The sequence below is a fragment of the Mastigoproctus giganteus genome, chromosome 5, assembly GCF_048544385.1.
Source record: "Mastigoproctus giganteus isolate SK-2022 chromosome 5, ASM4854438v1, whole genome shotgun sequence".
NCBI classification, from domain to species: Eukaryota; Metazoa; Arthropoda; class Arachnida; order Uropygi; family Thelyphonidae; genus Mastigoproctus; species Mastigoproctus giganteus.
The window spans coordinates 104137925-104158850 of record NC_143579.1 but is presented as its reverse complement, the minus strand read 5'-3'; the positions used below and the strand labels follow the sequence as shown (position 1 = coordinate 104158850).

Genomic DNA, 20926 nt, shown 5'->3' with positions numbered 1-20926 from the left:
ATAAGCTAGCAAATGATGTAAGTAAACTTTAGCCATGATTGTGAGAGCAATCCTAGATTCAAAGGAAGTCCATATGGATTGTAAATGTATTACTAGTTCAAAGAGGGAGACATGCATTTACAGACATGCTAGCCTGACTTGTTTCGGAAAAATTAGCGGTGTCACTGGTCAAAGAAATAATGCTGGACCATCTAGACAGGAATACAGTTATAGTGCAGTCACAGCATGAATTTATTAAAGGGGGATCTTTTCTGACCAACCTGACTGTTTGAATACTCTGGCATAACAAAGGAATAGGATGCAAAAATTAAATCTGACATTATTATAATTATATTTCAAAAAAGCTTTTGATACTGTTTCACACAAAAAACTGTTGTACAAATTTCAGCATGTGGTATTAGGGAAAGTTGCTACTATGGATAAGGGGATGGTTGAGTAGGAAACAACAGTAGTTATCAATGGGTACTGTTCTTCTTGGGCTAATGTTATTAGTGGAGTGCCCCAGTGTTCAACTGATCCCACTGCTGTTTTCAGAATTTACTGATGAAATTGATAAAGGCATATTAGACTGAATGTGTTAGTTTGCAGATGATATGATGGTTAGCAGGGTGGTTAATCATATTAATCATGGAATGTTACTGCAACAAAATCTAGAAAAATTAGGCAGATGGGCATAAAATGGAAGTTGAAATTTAACATTGACAAATGGAAGGTACCGCATAATGGTAGCAGAAATCAAAGGTTAACTTACCAACTGTGTAGTACTACACTTGGGGTAGTAGAGAATCTATTTGAAACATCAGTTAAGGAATAATTAAAAATTATTCACTTTTTTTGATGTCCCCCTTTATTTTCTATCTCTTCTGGAAAATTTATTTTGTATATTAAAAACATATATTTTAAATTAATTTTTGCCATTAAAACTCCCTTCAGATCAGTGAGCAAATACAAATTTAAAAGTTGGGCATGTCAACAGTTTGATTCCAGGTGATGCTTTGTGACGAGCCCAAAGGGTGTTACTGACTGGGGGAAGCAAGCATCAATAAAACTAGCTTACTGTCAATAACTGTATGTGACAGATGCCACTCAATGTGTATATATAATTAGGTTTAATTTAATTCCTGAAACTTTTCCTAACTGTGTGATAATTAACAGGGACTTCTGGAATTTTCAGTGGAGAAATCAAAGAAAATATTTCCAAAAAACAGCTAATTACGAGTTTCGGCTGTGTGGACAAAGTAGACAAACAGCGCACAAATTGTTGAAATATAGCCTGGGGTCTCACTGACCCATGCAATGGGCTTGGAGTTAAAGAACTCCTTTTAAAGCATTCAATTGGACCACATGCATAGACAAATTTCCTTACCCAACTCCTTTCCATCTTAACTTTTTGCTCACCTAATTCTGCTAGATAATACTTGCTAGTCAAACTTCCTTCCAAACTAGTTCAATAGGCTATTGATATACCTTCATCTATATCTTATATCTATACTGCACTATTATCTTACTTCTGGAATAAATGAATTTGTAGTTATTATTTAGCTGTAACCTATCCCTGTTGTTCCTCTGGGTTTTTGTGATGTTTGCTATCATGACATCATATTGACCCAGTTTTTCTGCTAATTCTACTCCTTTGCTATTTGAGCTTCAATTATTGATAGAGAAATCCAGGTTTCAATTTAACTTTGGCCACTAGGTTGTACTGGTGGTCACTGCAATGTATTTAATCCATATACAGGAATACCTCACATAACGTGGTTCTGAACAGCGCGGGTTTTGTTATAGCGTAGTTTACAAATTGAAAAAAAAAAAAAATTAATTGCATTACACACCAATGCCTCCGTAGCCGAGTGGTCAGGAGCGGGAGTGCAGTAGCACACACTCTTTGAGTGGACCGGGGTCCAAGCCCCTGACTGCTAAATACGGTCGATCTGTCAACCCGCACTGGACCAGTGTGGCAGATTATGGTCCATTTCCCTCAACATGAATTGTTGAGGAGGCTTCCATCCTGCAGTGGGTTGATAATAGCTGCAGTTTACCTTTTACCTTTTACATTTGATACGTACATACATATGTATGTATGTATTATAATGTCAGCACGTAGGCCAATGCATTATGGATTCAAGGCCATTCTGACTGTTGCCGAAACTCCCATTATATACGGACTCTGCTAGCATTCATACATTAGTAAACACTCTAGATCCCGAGCGGTGAGGTCGTTGATTGTGTGTAAGCTGTACAAATATTTTTCACTGTGTATTTTTATTAAAGATTATTTTTTAAAAACGTTACACCTTTATACGCAAATATGAGTGGAAAGAAGTGTAATGGCACCGAGTGTTCTTCTAGACCCAAACATCGAACGAGGTATGAAAGTAAGACAGGTGTTGCAAAATGACATTCGATGTTATAAAGAGATGTATGCAGATAAAAAGAAGGGAAAAAACTGTGCAAACTAAGCTAATCAGTTATTTTTCAAAATAAAAATACAGTACATACTTCACTTATATTCTTTTGGTATGTACATACTGCAATAAAAATCATTTCTAACGTATTTACTAGTATTTTCATTTTTACTATTTTAATTTCTTTTTTTGCAAGAACTTCGTGTGCATCAATTTATAGTAAACAAACACCTATATATTTTCGCAACTCGACCCATATAATCAAATTGTCGGAACGCATTACATTAAAATACATACTAATAATACCTCGATCAGCGCGGTTTTGCATAGCGCGGTATTTTTTTGGCACGTATTAACTGCGTAATGCGAGGTATTCCTGTACATATTATTAAATTTATTTCTCTGCGTAATCCTGGACTTATTCTGAGGAGCCCCAAGTTTCTTCGTTTGTCTCTAGCTTTATATATTTTTGAAGTATTTAAATTTTTCTTAACAATTTTGTTGGTTATGATAGTTATGTTTTATTTTCTTTATTACCATTTCAGAGTTTTTGATTGTAATATCATAATTTTTTTTTTTTTCTATTTGAGAGTTTATAGGTTTTAATACTGTATAATTTTTTTTCATGTTTTTATGATCATGGATAGTAAGGGTGTGTTCCCCCCCCCCCACGTCACATGTACTTTCAGTGCACTCTTTTTCTGCCATAGCAAGTTTTTAACAACTTGGTCAGGTTTTAGTTTAGCTGTCATTCAACTAAACATTTTATTTTTTGTACATTTTAATTATCTTTAATACTAAGTTTTCGGTGCTCATCTATGCTTAAGTATTCTAGTTACCGTTGCTCTCTCTTATAAAATTTTCTCAAATATCAATTTTACCTGTTATTTTTATTTTAAAAATGATTCTCACTTTTCCAATTCCTGTAATACATACTTTTTTTTTCTTTTTTTTTACATTTTAAGTTGCTTTTATTTATTTTTGATCTCTAAAAACTCTTATTCATTTTATTTTGTTTCCATTTATTATTTTTAGAAGTGAAAATAGTTGGCTGAGAAACACTGCCACAAGCTGGTACAGAATATAAGATTGTTATGTCTTACAAATTTTATTTTATTTAATTTCCAACAACATTTGGAATCAATAACTATGCAGATTACATAGATACATGGTGTGAAGTGGCTTTTAATGTTAAAAAGACATAAGGTTTCAGAGTACACATGGACACAGACATGCACTGTCAGTGTTAAAAAGAGACTAATCTATGGGTAAATTCTCAACAGTGTGATAAGGTTATCAAGATTTCTGCTTTATGTTATCAGCTAATCTAGGTTTACCATCATTCTTTGATGGAACCAAATCGCCAAGTGAAAAAGGCTTTGTTTTATATTTATTCATACCTTTCTCTGTTTTTTTTCAAATTCTTCATCAGCTGCCTGGACTGTTTTTAATGTTTCACACATTTTAATGTTTCAACAATTTCACACACTACGTGTGAAATTGTTAGATAATTGTTGATATCTTTAAAGCTTGTCTCAAAATGAAATATTCGTATAAAGACGTACTATGTGTGACCCTGAAATCTTATTCTGGTTGTACCACTCTCAGTTGCATTAAAATAAATAAATGCCAGAGATTAAAATAAATATATGCAGGAGAAATGTAAATATTTTATACCTTTATTACCTGCAATTTGATCTCTATTTTGTTATTTAAAAGATATGCTTTATCCCAATTTAGTTAGCTAAAAGAAAATAAATTTATTTTAAAATAAAACTTTTATACCATTTGGTATGACTGTAAAAATAATGATAAACTAAGATGTTTACATATTTTATATGATGACATTTGAGTGAAAGGCTCCATGCCTGATAATGACTGTAGTCCAAATCTTTTTTCAAAGTAACATTTATTTCACAATAAATAAATAAAAATAAATACTTATTTAATATACATTAAGAAATCAATATAATTCTTTAATATGATCATCAAACAGTGCCTTTTGAGAGTATTCTCAGAGTAACTTATTTTTAACAAGTTGTTTAAAATACAGTATTGTATATAATCTTAGAGCCTCACTTGTGAATAATAGGGAATGTTCAAATGAAGCACGATACTGATTACATGATTACAAGAAATCCTAGAGAAAGGCACATGCAAAAACACTGAAATTGCATTTATTTTACAAGATGAAATTACTGTATTTCTGGATTTCATTTAAATTCACAGGGCATTTCACATCTAGTATTAACACTTTTCATTTCTTTAATAAATAAATGCTCATTGGTTCTGCAGTATTTAAGGACCAGTGTATAATTATACATTAGTATGCACACTGTCCACTTATGTAATACTGCCTTAAAATTTTAAGTATAATAAATTATAATTCTACATTATAGTTTTAAATCATTATAAAAAGATATCAAAACACTGTAATCATGCAATAATATTAAAGACCTCTTAGGAGTTCACTCCAACCAGGAAAGTAAACTATCACAGTTTTAAACATATCACAGTCAATTCAGTCAAGTGTAGATAATTGTCACCACTCATAACAGATGAAATTTTGATATTATATTTAGGAGGGGCCCATGATCCCAAACATATTCTGGTGTCTTTACAGAAATTTCATTCCAAAATCATAAACCGCTTTTACTCACTTCATCTGTATAAATTAAAATTGCTAACAATAAATAAATGTAGAAATAATATCATGTATATATACAAATAAAAACACATATTCAACTATGCCTTTGTCATTAGGAAAATAAATTTCCATTTGTACATAACTGAATTATCTCTTTAAGTTCACAACTGTTTCTCATTAGTGTTAAAACAGGAGTGTAGCATGACAGATAAAAGTGGGAAGGATAAATTTTAGGTGGATACATTTAGTGAACAAAACACCAAAAATGAGAGGGAGAAAACTTTTGGGAAATTATTGATTCAATAATCTGTTTTGTAAACCAAATGATGACAAATATTAGGTATTAAATCTTATTATTAAAATTGATTTTAAATTTTTTTAAAAATCATTTACAGAAATAATATTCTTTAGCTAAAACTATTTATACAAAATAAGAGAATTAAAAACAATTTATGGCATTTTATTGCAAATGAAATCTTAGTTCATAGGACAGTATAACTTCCCAGTCCATAGCAAAAGTTCAAAAGTGCTGTAAATATCTAGTGTTCATGAATGAATTGAATATTATATATATTGTACCAAATGCAGAGTTATCCAAATAAAATGCAACCAAATTTGCAATTAAAGAAAATTTTGTTACAACAAATAGAGAATTTAGTTAAACTTGTTACAGAATGTGCTTCAAGTGTCCACCTTGCTCACACAAATTATGTGTGAGCAAGGTGGCCCATTTAAGCACGTTTCTATCATATTTATATTAAAAATATGCATTTTTTTAAAAAAAAATAAAACCTCCTATATAGTTTAGACATGTTTTTACATCACCTTCCTTATTTGGGAGTTATCTCTGCTATTGGGCAAGTGAAAATTAAATTTAAAAAAACCTGCGTGCTTCAATAACTGTATACCAGCCAGACTCTTCAATAACATGAAGCCAGAGAGAGTGAACAATTAGAGGAACTGCCATAAAATGTAAAGACAGACAACTTCAATAATTGTATGCAAAGATGCTTCTAATTTTAAATTCTTGCTTTTCAACAAGCACACATAATTATCAAGAATAGGCTTAATTTTATTCTGCATTCTTCCTGTTTGTGCAATAATTAACAGAGATTTCTGGAATTATCAATGGGGAAATCAAAGAAAACACTTTTGTTGTAAGGTATTGAGAGTTTTAACTTGTGGACCAAATAAGACAAAGAGCATGGCATTGCTGAAATTGCGTGGGGGGGGGAGTGTCAAAGTCCCTGCCTCTAGGTTAACTGTTCCATATTTTGGATCAGTTATTGATAATAAAATTATGTTGATATTTATCATTACCAATTAGATGCATGACTAGTCAATTAACATATTAAGTATGTAATATGTACATCTCTGATGTGCATATGTATAGCAGTAATATATGAGTAATCCACCATTTTCAAAACTGAACAGGAGTGTTTGGGATGGGAGGAGAAACTTAGTTCCAGATAAATATGCTATATTCTGTATTAATAATTATTAGACAATAGGTCATTTATGCAGATTGTGTTTCTGAAGCTGCTTGCAAATGGCATGCCAAAGGCATATGGGAAAGGGTTTAGGTTTCTGACTCACAATATATTGTACTGACATTTTTATATAAAATATTTTACTATAAATCTAAGGGCAACAAAGGCCCAATATATCCTATGTTTTAATAAAATTTAAAAATTACAAAAGAATTACCTCAATATCTCTACATAGGGTGACTTCTATTAACAACTTTCCTAAAGCGACTTATTTAAACACGATTTGAAAATAATTTAAAATACATAAAACTTTGTTAAAATTCAATTAAATGTGTTCAATCTTAGTCTATGGATGATCAGATACCCTTGGGATCACAGTCAAACGCCCCAACCCAATCCCAGACCTATCCAATTCGCCACGAAACCTTGAGTGACTGAAGACATTATGTCAGAAATTGAAAATAAATGCCGCTAAAAATATCATGAAATATACTAAAACTTTGATGATGAAAATAAATAAATAAATTACGATGAAAACGATTTTATAAAAAACTTCCTTCCTTAAGGGGACTAAACTTTTTGACTTTCGTTGTGTTCACAGGACGGAATATTAATGGGAGATTACTTGTTAATACGTATGTGCATGAAAGTATACGAATCCGAGAAGAGAAACGGGCGTCGTATGTTAATTGAGTTATTTTGTATTCTCATTTCTAAGGTTTCCACAATTAAAAGCTTTGTGCAATTGTGTTGTATATTTAAAACCTTAGCTTCACTGAACAGGAAAATGTGATCTTCGTTTATGGCATGGAATGATAGCTCTGATGGCATGGCATGGCATGTATTGCCCTTACTGCAGCATGTTGTTTCAGATGCATGTCCAAAAGACACCTTGTTGATCCCACATACGAGGAATCACAATTTCCACATGAGATACTATATACTACGTCATGCATTCTTATGGGCGAAGAGAGAAGTATGAAATTATTGTTTAATATGGAATGAAGTTTCTGTGTGGATTTACGCTATTACTCTAGAATAATAGCGAATAGCGATAAACAGAAATTGCTGGGGTATCTGCACTTAGCTTCTTACCCTGGATCAACAACTGCCGAATACCATGGCAAAACTTAAATTTGTCCAACCATCCAATGCTAGCCTTGAATGAAGGATCTCCGCCTAGTTTTTTATTGATTTCAATGGCCCTTTCGATTAGGTCCCAACAATGGAATTCCTTGGCTACGTTTTTCAACAAACCATTGAAACACTGTAGTATCCAACTGTTCATTTTTTTAGCAAGCTTCATTGTTTTATGACTTTTAACAACAAACATCAGTGGTTTCCATTTTCAACATGTGGTTTTCAATTTTGTCTGCATCATGCTTTATATCATTTACTGTTGTTCTTCCTATTCCATAAACCAATGCTATACTTGTAGCACTTTCACCTTTTCTTAGACGATTGATTATTTCAATTTTTTGTAATAATCTAAACACTACGTTTACGTTTCTCTGTCATTTCAATGGGTTTACTAAATAAAAATTATTAAAATGTGAAAGAAAAGGTAAATTCAACCATATACAGCGAGTTGTATACAAAGACTGAGTGACACATGGTGCCAATATCACAATGCATTACGGAGGTTAAGTGGCAGTTAACACAGACTGAGAGTAAAAAGGGTGATGGACAATCGAAATTCTACTGTATGATGAATTTGAAGTACTGATTACATCATCAAATGCAGACATTATAGGAATACTACAAACATGGCGTGTCACTCATACATAAGTGATGCTGAACTTGAATATGGGGAATACAATGTATACAGAAAGGGCAGACACGGATTGAGAGGTGAAGGGGTTATGTTCTTAGTTAAGAAGTATATTAAATCTAAGGTAGTGCATCCCAGTTGACGTGGGTGACAAGTGCAAAGCTGAGCCAGTTTAGTGTGATAAACAGGGAAAACAAAATTGTTAGTAGGACTGTGTTATAGGCATAATGACTGTGATGAATATATCAGAGAGCTATACAAAGAAACAGAATGGGCCAGCAAATCAGAATGTCTCATAATGGGGGATTTTAACTTTCCAGATGTTGACTGGAATTTGTGAATTGGTCACTCGCACACTAGCAAGACTTTTGTGGATTTACTGGATGATTGTTTTCTACAGCAACACATTAGAGAGGCAACCATAGAGAGTAATACTCTCGATCTGATTATCAGCAGTGATTATTCATGCATTAAGAATTTGCACATAAAGGAACCACTAGGTGGTAGTGATCACAGGGTACTGATGTGGGATTTACTTAAAGGCGTAACTACCATCAGGGGTAAAGGGAAGGGTTTTTGCTTTTGTAAAGGTGACTACAATGGTGTCAGACAATTTTTAAATTCTGCACAATGGGACCAACAGATGATGTTACCAACAGCAAATTCTAAATGGGAAGCATTCAAGAAAGTAATTGTGGAAGTTACTAGGCTTTTCATACCGATTAAGAAATACTGTTCAAGGTTTAGGCCTAAATGGATGTCAGCTGAACTAATGAGACTTGTGGCAGAGAAGAAAAATGAATAGGATGCATATAAATTATCAGGCGAAAAAGAAGCCTATGGTAGATATAAGCTAGTCAGTAATCAAGTCACAAAGGAAGTTAGGCAAGCGAAGGCAGATTATGAGAAATCTTTGGCAAAGGATGCTAAGAAAAACAGCAAGAACTTCTTTAGTTATATAAAAACTCTAGAAGGAAGGAAGGAAGGAGATGAATCAGATTGGTCCACTTGATATCGATGGTTTGAGTGTTGATGATCCTGCTCAGATAGCTAACAATCTGAATGAGTATTTTGCATCTATTCACATGTGAGAATTTATTAAGGGAGGAGAATGTCAGAAATTTATCAAACTGTAACAGTGTACTTAATGATTTTGTAATAACTGTGAGCAAAGTGGAGGAGAAATTGTTGAAGTTAAACATAAGAAAGGCACCGGGGTGGATGGGATCTATCCAGTTATATTAAAGGAGGCAGCAAAGGTAGTAAGCAAACCCTTAACCATAATTATGAGTGCATCCTTGGACTCAGGGGAAGTCCCCATGGACTGGAGGTGTGCAAATGTATCCCCAATTCACAAGGGGGGGGGGGGGATCTAAGGGTGACACGAGTAATTAAACACCAGTTAGTTTAACTTCTGTTCAGGGGAAAATAATGAAGTCACTGGTTAAAGATGCATTGCAGGATCACAAGACTGCAGTAATATTTCAGACACAGCATGGGTTTGTTAAGGGAAAGTCTTGTCTGACAAATTTAATTGGATACTATGATGTGGTTACAAAGGAACTGGATGCAAAAAATAATTTTGATATTGTATATTTGGATTTCAGTTAAGCTTTTGACACTGTTGCGCATGGATGATTACTGTACAAATTGGAGCACTATGGTATTAAGGGCAAGTTTCTACAATGGATAAATGGGTGGCTGAGTGGGAGAAGAGAGAGAGTAGTATTGAATGGATGCTGTTCTTCGTGGACTAATGTTATTAGTGGAGTCCTGCAGGGTTCAGCGTTGGGCCCACTGTTGTTTTGTATATTTATCAATGATATCGATTGAGGTATATCAGGTGTAATGTTGAAGTTTGCAGATGATACAAAGGTTGGCAGGGTTGTTAATGATAGTAATAGCAGTGTGCTACTGCAACAGGATCTAAAAGTTGGGCAGATGGGCTGAGAAGTGGCAACTGAAGTTTAACATTGACAAATCCAAAGTAATGCATAGCATATGAGTAGAAGTAACCACAGAGTAACGTACCAACTGTGGTAGAAAAACCTTAATGTGATAGAAAACCTTAATGTGGTAGAAAATGAAAAAGTGCCTCTTCATCAGCTGATAAAAAGGCATTTCACCTCAAAAGCTTCTATGTATTTTAATGCTTTTATCTTATTCTATTTTAACGCTTTTATCTTATTTTATATCTGTTTTATCTTATGTATATATCATTTATTTATTTTAATAAATTTATTTTAACAGCTTAAATTGTTGTTGACAGCTTAAATAAATTCAAGAAGGAACTGGACAAATGTTTAGAGGGAATGGATGTGTGTAATTGGTTTTTTTTGGCTGATGCTATATAAGCTTGCTTTCTTGCATCATATGCCTCTACTAATGCTAGTGTGGAATTTAATTAATGGCATAACTATTGTCAAGGGTAAAGGGAAAGGCTTTTGTAATGGAGATTACAGTAGTCTCAGACAGTTTTTAAATTCAGTGTAGTGGGACCAACTGATTATGTTACCAACAGCAAATTCAGGTGGAAGGTATTCTGGGAAATAATCAAAGAAATACTTTTCAAGGTTTAGAACTTAATGCTGTTGTGTTGTTGTTATGGGGGTTTGACGGCTCATAAGCTACTATGGCTGTAATGCCCCTAGATCTAAATGGATTTCAGATGAACTATTGAGATACAGGGCAGAGAAATAAAGTGCATGGGATGCATATAAATTATCATGTGATACAGCAGCCTATGGTAGATATAAATTAGTCTGTAATGAAGTCACAAAAGCAGTTAGTCAAGCTAAGGCAGATTATGAGAAGCCCGTGGCAAAGAAAAACAGCAAACACTTCTATGCTTATATTAACAATAGAATGATAGGGACTGAATCACATTGGCCCACTTGATGTAATGATGACCTTGCCGATTGTGGACAAATTGAATAGGTATTTTGCATCTACATTCACACATGAGAAATTCTTTACAGAAGAGGATGCCAGAAGTTTATCAAACTCTAATGAGGAGCTAAATGACTTTGTGATAATAGAAAGGAAAGTGGAGAAAAAATTATTGATGGACATAAAAAGGGCATCTATCCAAATGTATTAAGGAAGGAAGCAAAGGAGGTAAACAAACATATATCCATAATTATGAGGGCATCCTTGGATTCAGGGGGGAGACTCCTGTGAACTGGAGATGTGCAAGAGAATCCTTAATTCTTAATGGGAGATCAAAATGAGTTGTGAGTAATTACAGACCTGTTAGCTAAATGTCTGTTCAAGGGAAAATAATGGAATCACTGGTTCAAAAAGTAATGGAGGATCATCTAAACAGGCATGCAATTTTGCTGCAGTCATACTACAGTACGGATTTGTTAAGGGGCAGTCTTGTCTAACTAATCTGATAGGTTACTATGATGCAGTGACCAAGGAACTAGATGCAAAAAATAATTTTGATATTGTATACTTGGATTTCTGGAGGTCTTTTAATACCGTTGCACATAAAAGACTACTGTACAAACTGGAGCAATGTGGCATTAAGGGCAAGTTACTGCTATGGATAAAGGGGTTGTTAAGTGGAAGAATACAAAGAGTAGTTATCAATGGGTACTGGTCTTCGTGGACTAATGTTATTAGTGGATTTCTCCAGGGTTCAGTGCTGGGTCCATAGTTGTTTTCAATATTTATCAATGATATTGATCAAGGCATATAGGTTTTAATGTCAAAGTTTGCAGATGATACAAAGGTTGACAGGGTGCTTAACGACACTGATCAGAGTGAGCTACTGCAAAAAGTCACTGGAAAATTGAGTTGATGAGTTGAGAAATAGCAATTGAAATTTAACTTTGACAAATGCAAGGTACTGCATATGGGTTAACAGCAACCCCAGAGTAACTTATCAACCATGTGGTACTATACTCAGGGTGGTGGAGAATGAAAGACCTGGCAGTAATTGTGCAGTGAAACATGAAATTCTCTGAGCAGTACAAACATGCTGGAAGGACAGCTCACAGGGTTTTGTTAAAGATATACAGAAACCTTTCTATCAATAATAAGGAGGTAATTATCCTTTGTATAAGGCCATGGTTAGGCCACACCTTGAGTACTGTATACAGGTCTGGAGGCTTCAATCTATGAAGGATGTATATCTGCTGGAATGGGTGCAGAGATCGGCAACCAGACTGGTGAAGGGAACAAAAGGGTACCTTCTTTTTCTCTTTTTTTTGTTAGTTGTTGATGCATCGGCTTCTGTGGCCATAATGCACCTCCCAAAGTTTTTGCATTTTCTACTCTGATCCAAGCCTGGGGTGGGATTTGAACCTGCAATCTTTGGGTTGCCAAGCAGGCACTTTACCCACCTGGCTAGCCTGGTCGGCAAAAGGGTGCTCTTAGCTAGAAAGGCTTTAGTTCTGCAAATTGCAGTGTCTCTAGACTAGGCACCTGCAGAGAGATTTCATTGAGATGTTTAAAGTCTTGAATGGATTGAGGAAGTTGAATTTTAATGGCATTCTTCCACTTGTACACACACGAAGGAACAAATTCAAGTTGAGGAAAAATGGTTGTAGGATAGATGTGCAGAATTTTGCCTTCGGCCAGCAAGTGGCTGATTGTTGGAACAGGCTACCATCTGTTGTGGAAGTAGATAGGTTGAATAAAATCAAAGATGATCTGGACAAATTTTTGGAGGGTACAGATGGGTGAACTGTGTAGGTTTTTTTTTTTTTTGGCTGATGCTACATAATTTGCTTTCTTGCATCATTTGCCATTACTACTAATACTAGACTATGTACTATGCATGCATATTGAGTGATGAGGCCATCCGAATATTTCTGTGAAAAACATCATTCAAAACCATTTGTACATGTGTAAAATTTCTACCCGATGGATCTCTTCACTAGTGTCATTTTTTCAAAAGATTCAAAGAGAGAATTGAACGCGACCTTTGACCCTAAGCTTTTCTGAATGACTTCCTTTCTTGAATGATGGTTATGGGTGAAATCTACATTCACCATTTTCATCACGTAGTTTACATCAGTTTTATATGGTGATTGTACATCACTATGCAAAACTGATTGATGTGAACACCACACACTGTACTTATACCACCATGGAATGTTCTGCTACCTGGTGATTAAAAACACATGGTCATTCATTTATATTTATTAAGCTGCATTTATATTTATATTTATATTCATTTATATTTATTAAGCTGGTAAATGATTCAAGGAAGCCAGCTTATACATCTATCCATCCACTCCAATAATATAATTTGTCTGATTCTTCCTTAAACTTATTCAAACTACCCACTTCCACAACACTAGATGGAAATTTCTTCCAACAGTCAACTGCCCTCTGGCTGAAAGAAAATTTACACACACATATTAAATTTGTGTGTGTAAATTTGCATCTGAGCTTGAGTATGGATGCAATCAACACTTAGTTTACTCCATTCAAGGCATTAAACACCTCAGTTAGATCTACAAGCAAGTTCTCAATTTCCAAATGCTGCAATATACAGAACTGAAGTCTTTCTTGGTAAGTGTAACTTTTTATTCCCCTCACTAATCTCATTGGTCTTCGCATCTTTTCCAACATATCCATATCCCTCCTAAAATGAGGCTTCCAGATCTGTAAGCAATACTCAAGATGTAGCCTCCCAATGCCTTATAGAGTGGAATAATTACCTCCTTATTATTCTGGCAAAATTCCTTTATGTCATTGACAAAGAATCCCTACCTTCATGGCTAAGGGTTTGCTTTCATCTTTTTCTGCTTCTTTTAATATAATTAGATAGATCCAATCAGCCTCAGGTGCCTTATTTACTTTTAACTTAAACAATTTCTCTTCCACTTTCTTTTCAGTTATAACTTGTATTTTTGGTATTCCCATCCCTAAAAATGAGCCAAGTGGTCAGGAGCGAGAGTGCATAGCAAGCATTCCTTGAGTGGACCAGGGTTCAAGCCCGTGACTACTAAATACGATAAATATTTGTATTGATGATTTATTGTAAACTCTACTGACTTGGTTGTTGTGCCGGAGTATAAACAGAAAATTTAAACTTCACAGGCCAATGTAGATGCAAAATGTTTATTCAATTTGTCAGGAACCTGAAACAGATCATCAGTAGTCATGTCATTCATATTTAGTGGGCTAATGTAGTTCACTGCTTTCCTTCTAAGTGTTAATATCATAATCAAAAATTCTTTGCTACTTCTCTTTGCATTCTTAGCCAAAGGCTTCTCATATCTGCCATAACTTCTTAATCCTCCCTCCCCCAGTGACTTGATTACAGATTAGTTTGCATTTACTGTATATTTCTGTGTCCCCTGCTAATTCATAATCATCCCATGCATTTTTATTCTCTGCCACTAGTCTCATCAGTTCGTCTTATATTCATTTAGATCTAAACCTGAGGCACTATCTCTTAGTTGGTTTAAAAAGCTAGTAGATTCTATGATTACTTCCCTGAATGTTTCCCATTTAGAATTTGCAATTGGTTGATAACATCATCAGTTTTTCATGCTGAAGGAAATTTAAAAATTGTGTACAACCCTGCTTTGTGACTTACTTATTGCTCCCATATGCTTCTCATTTAGAGAACCATTACTTATTCATGCTTCTCAAAATGAGAAGTACACTGGGAATAATAAGTAAATCACAAATAAGGGTTGTACACAATTTCAGTGGCAGCCCTATAAATTAAGAGATCAATGCCTTTGAAAATTTTTTCTGTCATGCATAAAAAAGCCACACTGCACCAGCCTAACAAATGAAAGAATGGTTTATTAAAATAAATAAATGTATATTTAAAAATACGTAAAATTAAGTCCAATATGCAGTACTAATAATACACTGGAGCTTTCAAAGGTGTATACATACATCACATGAATGATACACTACTGTGACTATGAAATTTTTCTTCATCCATAATATTTTCTTAACCCTTCAGAATTCTTTCTCTTTCCATCTGTGAAGTCCTTTTTATGAACATTTACCTGATGATGATGCAGTGATTTCCAAGGTCAAGTCTGGTTGCTCTTGCAACCAGTGAGGCCTTAAAAATTTTTTCTCTGGAAGTATATAATTGGGGCAGAAACGTGGTGGAAAAGGATTAATAAATGTGCATGGTTTTGCCCTTTCGTCAATTGAGAAGTAGGTGGCGATTCAAATATGGATCTTTAATAAACTGCCTTCCAAATTTAATTAACAATATATGTTAAAAAATGTGTTATGAATCTAATAATCACAAGATTCAATTTTATAAAAGTAATTTATAACACCTACACTAGGAAAAGAATGATTATTCATAAGATAAAACAAGAAATCATTAAAAATAAGGTAAAGAAAAGAAATACACTTTATAATGATGATACTGGAACATCAAATGAGGATTCAACTAGGGATATTACCAGTGTAGTCATGCTAGTGTACAATAGTAGGCTTTGAAAGAATCTGGTAATGCTGGATGATTGCACTCACAGATTCTTCTAGTAGAATTAGATTTACACATAGAAATTCTTCACAAGCTGTAATTTGAATTATAGACTCATCTCCACATACGGATTTATCTCAAATCTTTTATCAGTGTCTCTGCCAACTGAAGACCTTCCAACAAAGACCTGCAATTAAGCTGAGGCTTAATTACTACTTTCATCATGCTTGGCCGATTGTATGAACTGTCTCAATTCCTTCCATGTCGACTTATCTTTATGTAACTTATTGAGTTTCTGGCCATTTTGAATTGTTAACTTTCTCAGAGACAGTGGAAAAAATTCTGATAACATTCTCCAACAGTAATTAAGGACAGAAGGTATTATTTCCTACAATGAGTCCTGGTGTACTGCATACCTTCTACCCTTAACTTCTTAATAAATGCTTAATGCATGAGGTAGAGAAGATGTAAACTTAAAAGAATCAACTCTCATGCATCAGGTAGCTTAGCAGATTCACCAAAGGGAAAAGATGCTGGTGCCACATGAATTAGCCCCTCAATGCAATGTTAAGAAAAGGCTGCAAGTTAGAGCCAAATTTGAAATGTCTGAAATTTACCCGCAATTCTGCCCAGACACGATAGGAGGGAGTATATGATGAGAGCCCTGTCAATCAATTCGGCCCTGGAAAGATTGTGCAGGGCTCAAGGGGTAGAATTTTTTTCAGCCTGGTCTGTACTTGTTAACAGGAGAGACTGCTTCTACAGGGATGGGATACACTTAAATAGAAAGGGTGCAAGAATGTTTGCTGATGCTATCGAGGCAATGTTAGGTGGGTCGGAAAACTGCTAGATTGGGGGGATACAAGGACTAATAGATTAACAGTAGCCACTGGCAGAGGTGAAAGTGATTCTTGCACTGCTTCTATTGGAATGAGCCGCAGCCTGGAAAATAAGATGCAGGATATTTCAGAGACTGCTGGGAATCATTGGGGTACAAGTAAACACATGGGTTGTGTTAGGGTAGCTAAGAAAAAGAACAGGTGCATGTATACTTGTGTGTACACCAATGCTAGGAGTTTAGTAAATAAATTTGATGAATTTGAGGTATTGCTCAAAACATCAAAGGCAGATATTGTGGGGATTTCAGAGACGTGGTGTCACACAGATATAAGAAATGCAGAACTGGAATTTGGGGAGTACAATGTGTACAGAAAGGATAGACAGGATAGGAAGGGAGGAGGGGTTATGCTATTAATTAAGAAACACATAAAATCCAAGGAAGTGAAGCCAGTCGACATCGCTGGACAGTGCAGTGTCGAGTCAGTTTGGTGTGACATAAGCATTGGGAGATCAAAATTGAGAGTAGGAGTGTGCTATAGGCCTAATGACTCTGATGAGTATAATAAGAAACTGTTCGGAGAAATAGAGTGGGCCAGTAAATCAGAGAGTCTTATAATGGGGGATTTTAATTTCCCAGATATTGACTGGAATTTGGGGGCTGGTCACTCACACAGTAGCAAGGCTTTTGTGGATTTATTGGATGATTGTTTTCTACATCAGCATGTTCGGGAGGCAACTAGAGGGAGTAATACTCTTGATTTGATTATCAGTAGTGATTCTTCATGCATTAAGAATCTGCAGATAAATGAACCACTTGGTGGCAGTGATCACAGTGTGCTGAAGTGGGAGTTACTCAAAGAGGTAACTACCATTAGGGGTAAAGGGAAGGGGTATTGCTTTCGTAAAGGCGACTACAATGGACTGAGACAGTATTTAAATTCTATACAGTGGGATCAACTGATGATATTGCCAACAGCAAATTCAAAATGGGAAGCATTCAAAGAACTTATCGTGGAAGCTACTAGGCTTTACATACCAACTAAGAAATATTGTTCAAGGTTTAGGCCTAAATGGTTGTCAGATGAACTAATGAGGCATATGGCAGAGAAGAAAAATGCATGGGATACATACAAATTAACACGTGACACGGACGCCTATGATAGATACAAGTTGATCTGTAACCAAGTTACAAAGGAGGTTAGGCAGGCGAAGGCAGATTACGAGAGATCCTTGGCAAGGGATGCGAAGAAAAACAGCAAAGAGTTCTTTACTTATGTAAGCTCTAGAAGGAAGGGGATGAATCAGATTGGTCCACTTGAGATCGATGGGTCAACTGTTGATGACCCTGCTCGGGTAGCTAACAAACTAAATGAATATTTTGCATCGACATTCACACATGAGGAGTTATTCAGCGAGGGGAATGCCAGAGGTGTATTCAACTCTAGCAGTAAGCTAGAGAATCTTGTAATAACTGAGAGCAAAGTGGAGGAGAAATTGTTGAAGATAAACACAAGAAAGGCACCTGGGGTGGATGGGATCTATCCAGTTATATTAAAGGAGGCAGCAAAGGAGGTAAGCAAACCCTTAGCCATAATTATGAGAGCTTCCTTGGACTCAGGGGAGGTACCCATTGACTGGAGATGTGCAAATGTGACCCCAATTCACAAAGGGGGATCAAAGGCTGACACAAGTAATTATAGACCTGTGAGTTTAACTTCTGTTCCCGGAAAATTAATGGAGGCACTGGTGAAAGAAGCACTGCAGGATCATCTAGACAAGACTTCAGTTATAGCTAGGACACAGCATGGTTTTGTTAAGGGGAAGTCTTGCCTGACCAATTTGATTGGATACTATGATGCAGTCACAAAAGAACTGGATGCAGGGAATAACTTTGATATTATATACTTGGATCTTAGAAAGGCTTTTGATACTGTTGCACATGGAAGACTGCTGCACAAATTGGAGCAGTGTGGCATTGGAGGCAAGTTGCTGCTATGGATAAAGGGGTGGTTGAGGGGGAGAAGACAGAGAGTGGTAATCAATGGACACTGCTCATCGTGGACTAATGTTATTAGTGGAGTCCCTCAGGGTTCAGTATTGGGGCCTTTATTGTTTTCTGTATTTATAAATGATATTGATGATGGTATATCAGGCTTAATGTCCAAGTTTGCAGACGATACGAAGGTTGGCAGGGTTGTCAAGGACACTACTGACACTATGCTGCTGCAACAGGATTTGGAAAGGTTGAGCAGATGGGCTTCGAGGTGGCAAATGAAGTTTAACATTGACAAATGTAAAGTACTACATATGGGAAACAGCAACCCCAGAGCAACGTATCAACTCTGTGGTACTACACTGACAGTGGTAGAGAATGAAAGGGACCTGGGGGTGGTGGTGCAGGCAGATATGAAGTTCTCTGAGCAGTGCAGACGAGCTGCAAGAGTAGCTCATGGTGTATTGTCAATGATATATAGGAATTTTTCTAGCAGGGATAAGGAGGTGATTATTCCCTTGTATAAGGCAATGGTCAGGCCACACCTAGAGTACTGTATACAGGCCTGGAGGCCTCATTTCAGGAAGGATGTAGAGCTGCTGGAACGAGTACAGAGAAGGGCAACTAGATTGGTGAATGGGACAAAGGGGTTCTCTTACGAAGAAAGGCTTAAGTTTTGCAAATTACAGTGTCTGGAAACTAGGCACCAGCGGGGTGATCTGATAGAGGTGTACAAAGCCTTGAATGGTTTGAGCATGCTCAATGCTGATGGGATTCTTCCTCTAGCTCAGAAAAATCACCTGAGAGGGCATAAATTCAAATTGAGGAAAGACAGATGTAGGATAGATGTGCGGAAATTTGCCTTTAGCCAGCGGGTGGTTGGTGGGTGGAACAGACTTCCATCCCTTGTCGTGGAAGTTGATAGCCTAAATAAGTTTAAGGCTCAGCTGGACAGGTATTTCGAACGAACAGAGGGGTGAAGTGGAAGTGGTTATTTTTATCTATTTATGTTACTTTTTTTTTTTTTTTTTTTTTTTGGCTGATGCTGCATAAGCTTGCTTTCTTGCATCAAATGCCTCTACTAATGCTAATGCTAATGCTAACTTATTGAGTTTCTGGCCATTTTGAATTGTTAACTTTCTCAGAGACAGTGGAAAAAATTCTGATAACATTCTCCAACAGTAATTAAGGACAGAAGGTATTATTTCCTACAATGAGTCCTGGTGTACTGCATACCTTCTACCCTTAACTTCTTAATAAATGCTTAATGCATGAGGTAGAGAAGATGTAAACTTAAAAGAATCAACTCTCATGCATCAGGTAGCTTAGCAGATTCACCAAAGGGAAAAGATGCTGGTGCCACATGAATTAGCCCCTCAATGCAATGTTAAGAAAAGGCTGCAAGTTAGAGCCAAATTTGAAATGTCTGAAATTTACCCAGGCATTATAAGAGAGAATACATGATGAAAACCTTGTCAATAAAGTAGGCTCTGGAGAGACTGTGCAAGGTTCATGGGGTAGAATTTTTCTCAGCTCATTCTGCACTTGTTAACAGGAGGGACTGTTTTTACAGGGATGAAATACACTTAAGTAGAAAGGGTGCAAGAATATTTGCTGACGCTATCAAGGCAGTATTAGGTGGGTCAGAAACTGCTAGTTTGGTTGTACTTGGAGGGGGGGGAGAGGAGGAATACAGAGACTAATAGTTTAATGGCAGCCATCAGCAGAGGGAACTGATTCTTGTAGTGCTTCTCTTCAGACAAGGATATATTTGCAAGTACAGTGGGCCCTTTGATATTTGTAAACTTCTCTATTTGTTGTTTCTCATTATCCATCATCCACTATTTAACACCAATATTCTTTTATCCATCATGGATAAAAGAATAAGCAGCATCAGTCTACCAGAAACAACACAAATACAAAATATTGGGGAAAATCCAATATGGTGGGCCTCAGTAAGTTTACATTTGACCAGCATGTGGACCACAGGAATAAACTGCATTCCTAAGTGATTGAGGCTGGCAGTCTAGTGAAATTTAAGGGACAGCTAGATAGGTACCTAGTGGAGGTGAGAAAAGTGTGATAAAATTAGATGTATATAGGGTGTACAGACAAAGTTTTTTTTTTAAATGCAACAAGACTGGCAACTTTTTTTTTTTTTTTTTTGTCATTATTTGCCATTTGGTTGTGGGTCAGTGAGTGCTGTTAGCAATCAGCAGAGAGCTGTTTGAGAAACTTAAATATAATCCTAAATAAGTCTTGAACATGAGACTGGAATGGAAGATGCCCACCATTATTTTCATCACAATGAAAAGCTTTCTAGGTCATAAGACACTTAAGAATAAATCAAATTGTTC

General features: G+C 35.8%; 1 protein-coding gene across 1 annotated transcript in view; it reads right to left on the bottom strand.

The window, feature by feature from the left end:
- Positions 1 to 4563: 4563 nt before the first annotated feature.
- Positions 4564 to 20926, bottom strand: part of LOC150085602 (protein THEM6-like) — a 64489-nt gene continuing 48126 nt past the window's right edge. Inside the window, exon 4 of the mRNA XM_090374613.1 lies at positions 4564 to 5070. Coding sequence (XP_090230739.1) covers positions 5045 to 5070 — 26 coding nt within the window. The 3' untranslated portion in view covers positions 4564 to 5044. The remainder of the gene's footprint in view (positions 5071 to 20926) is intronic.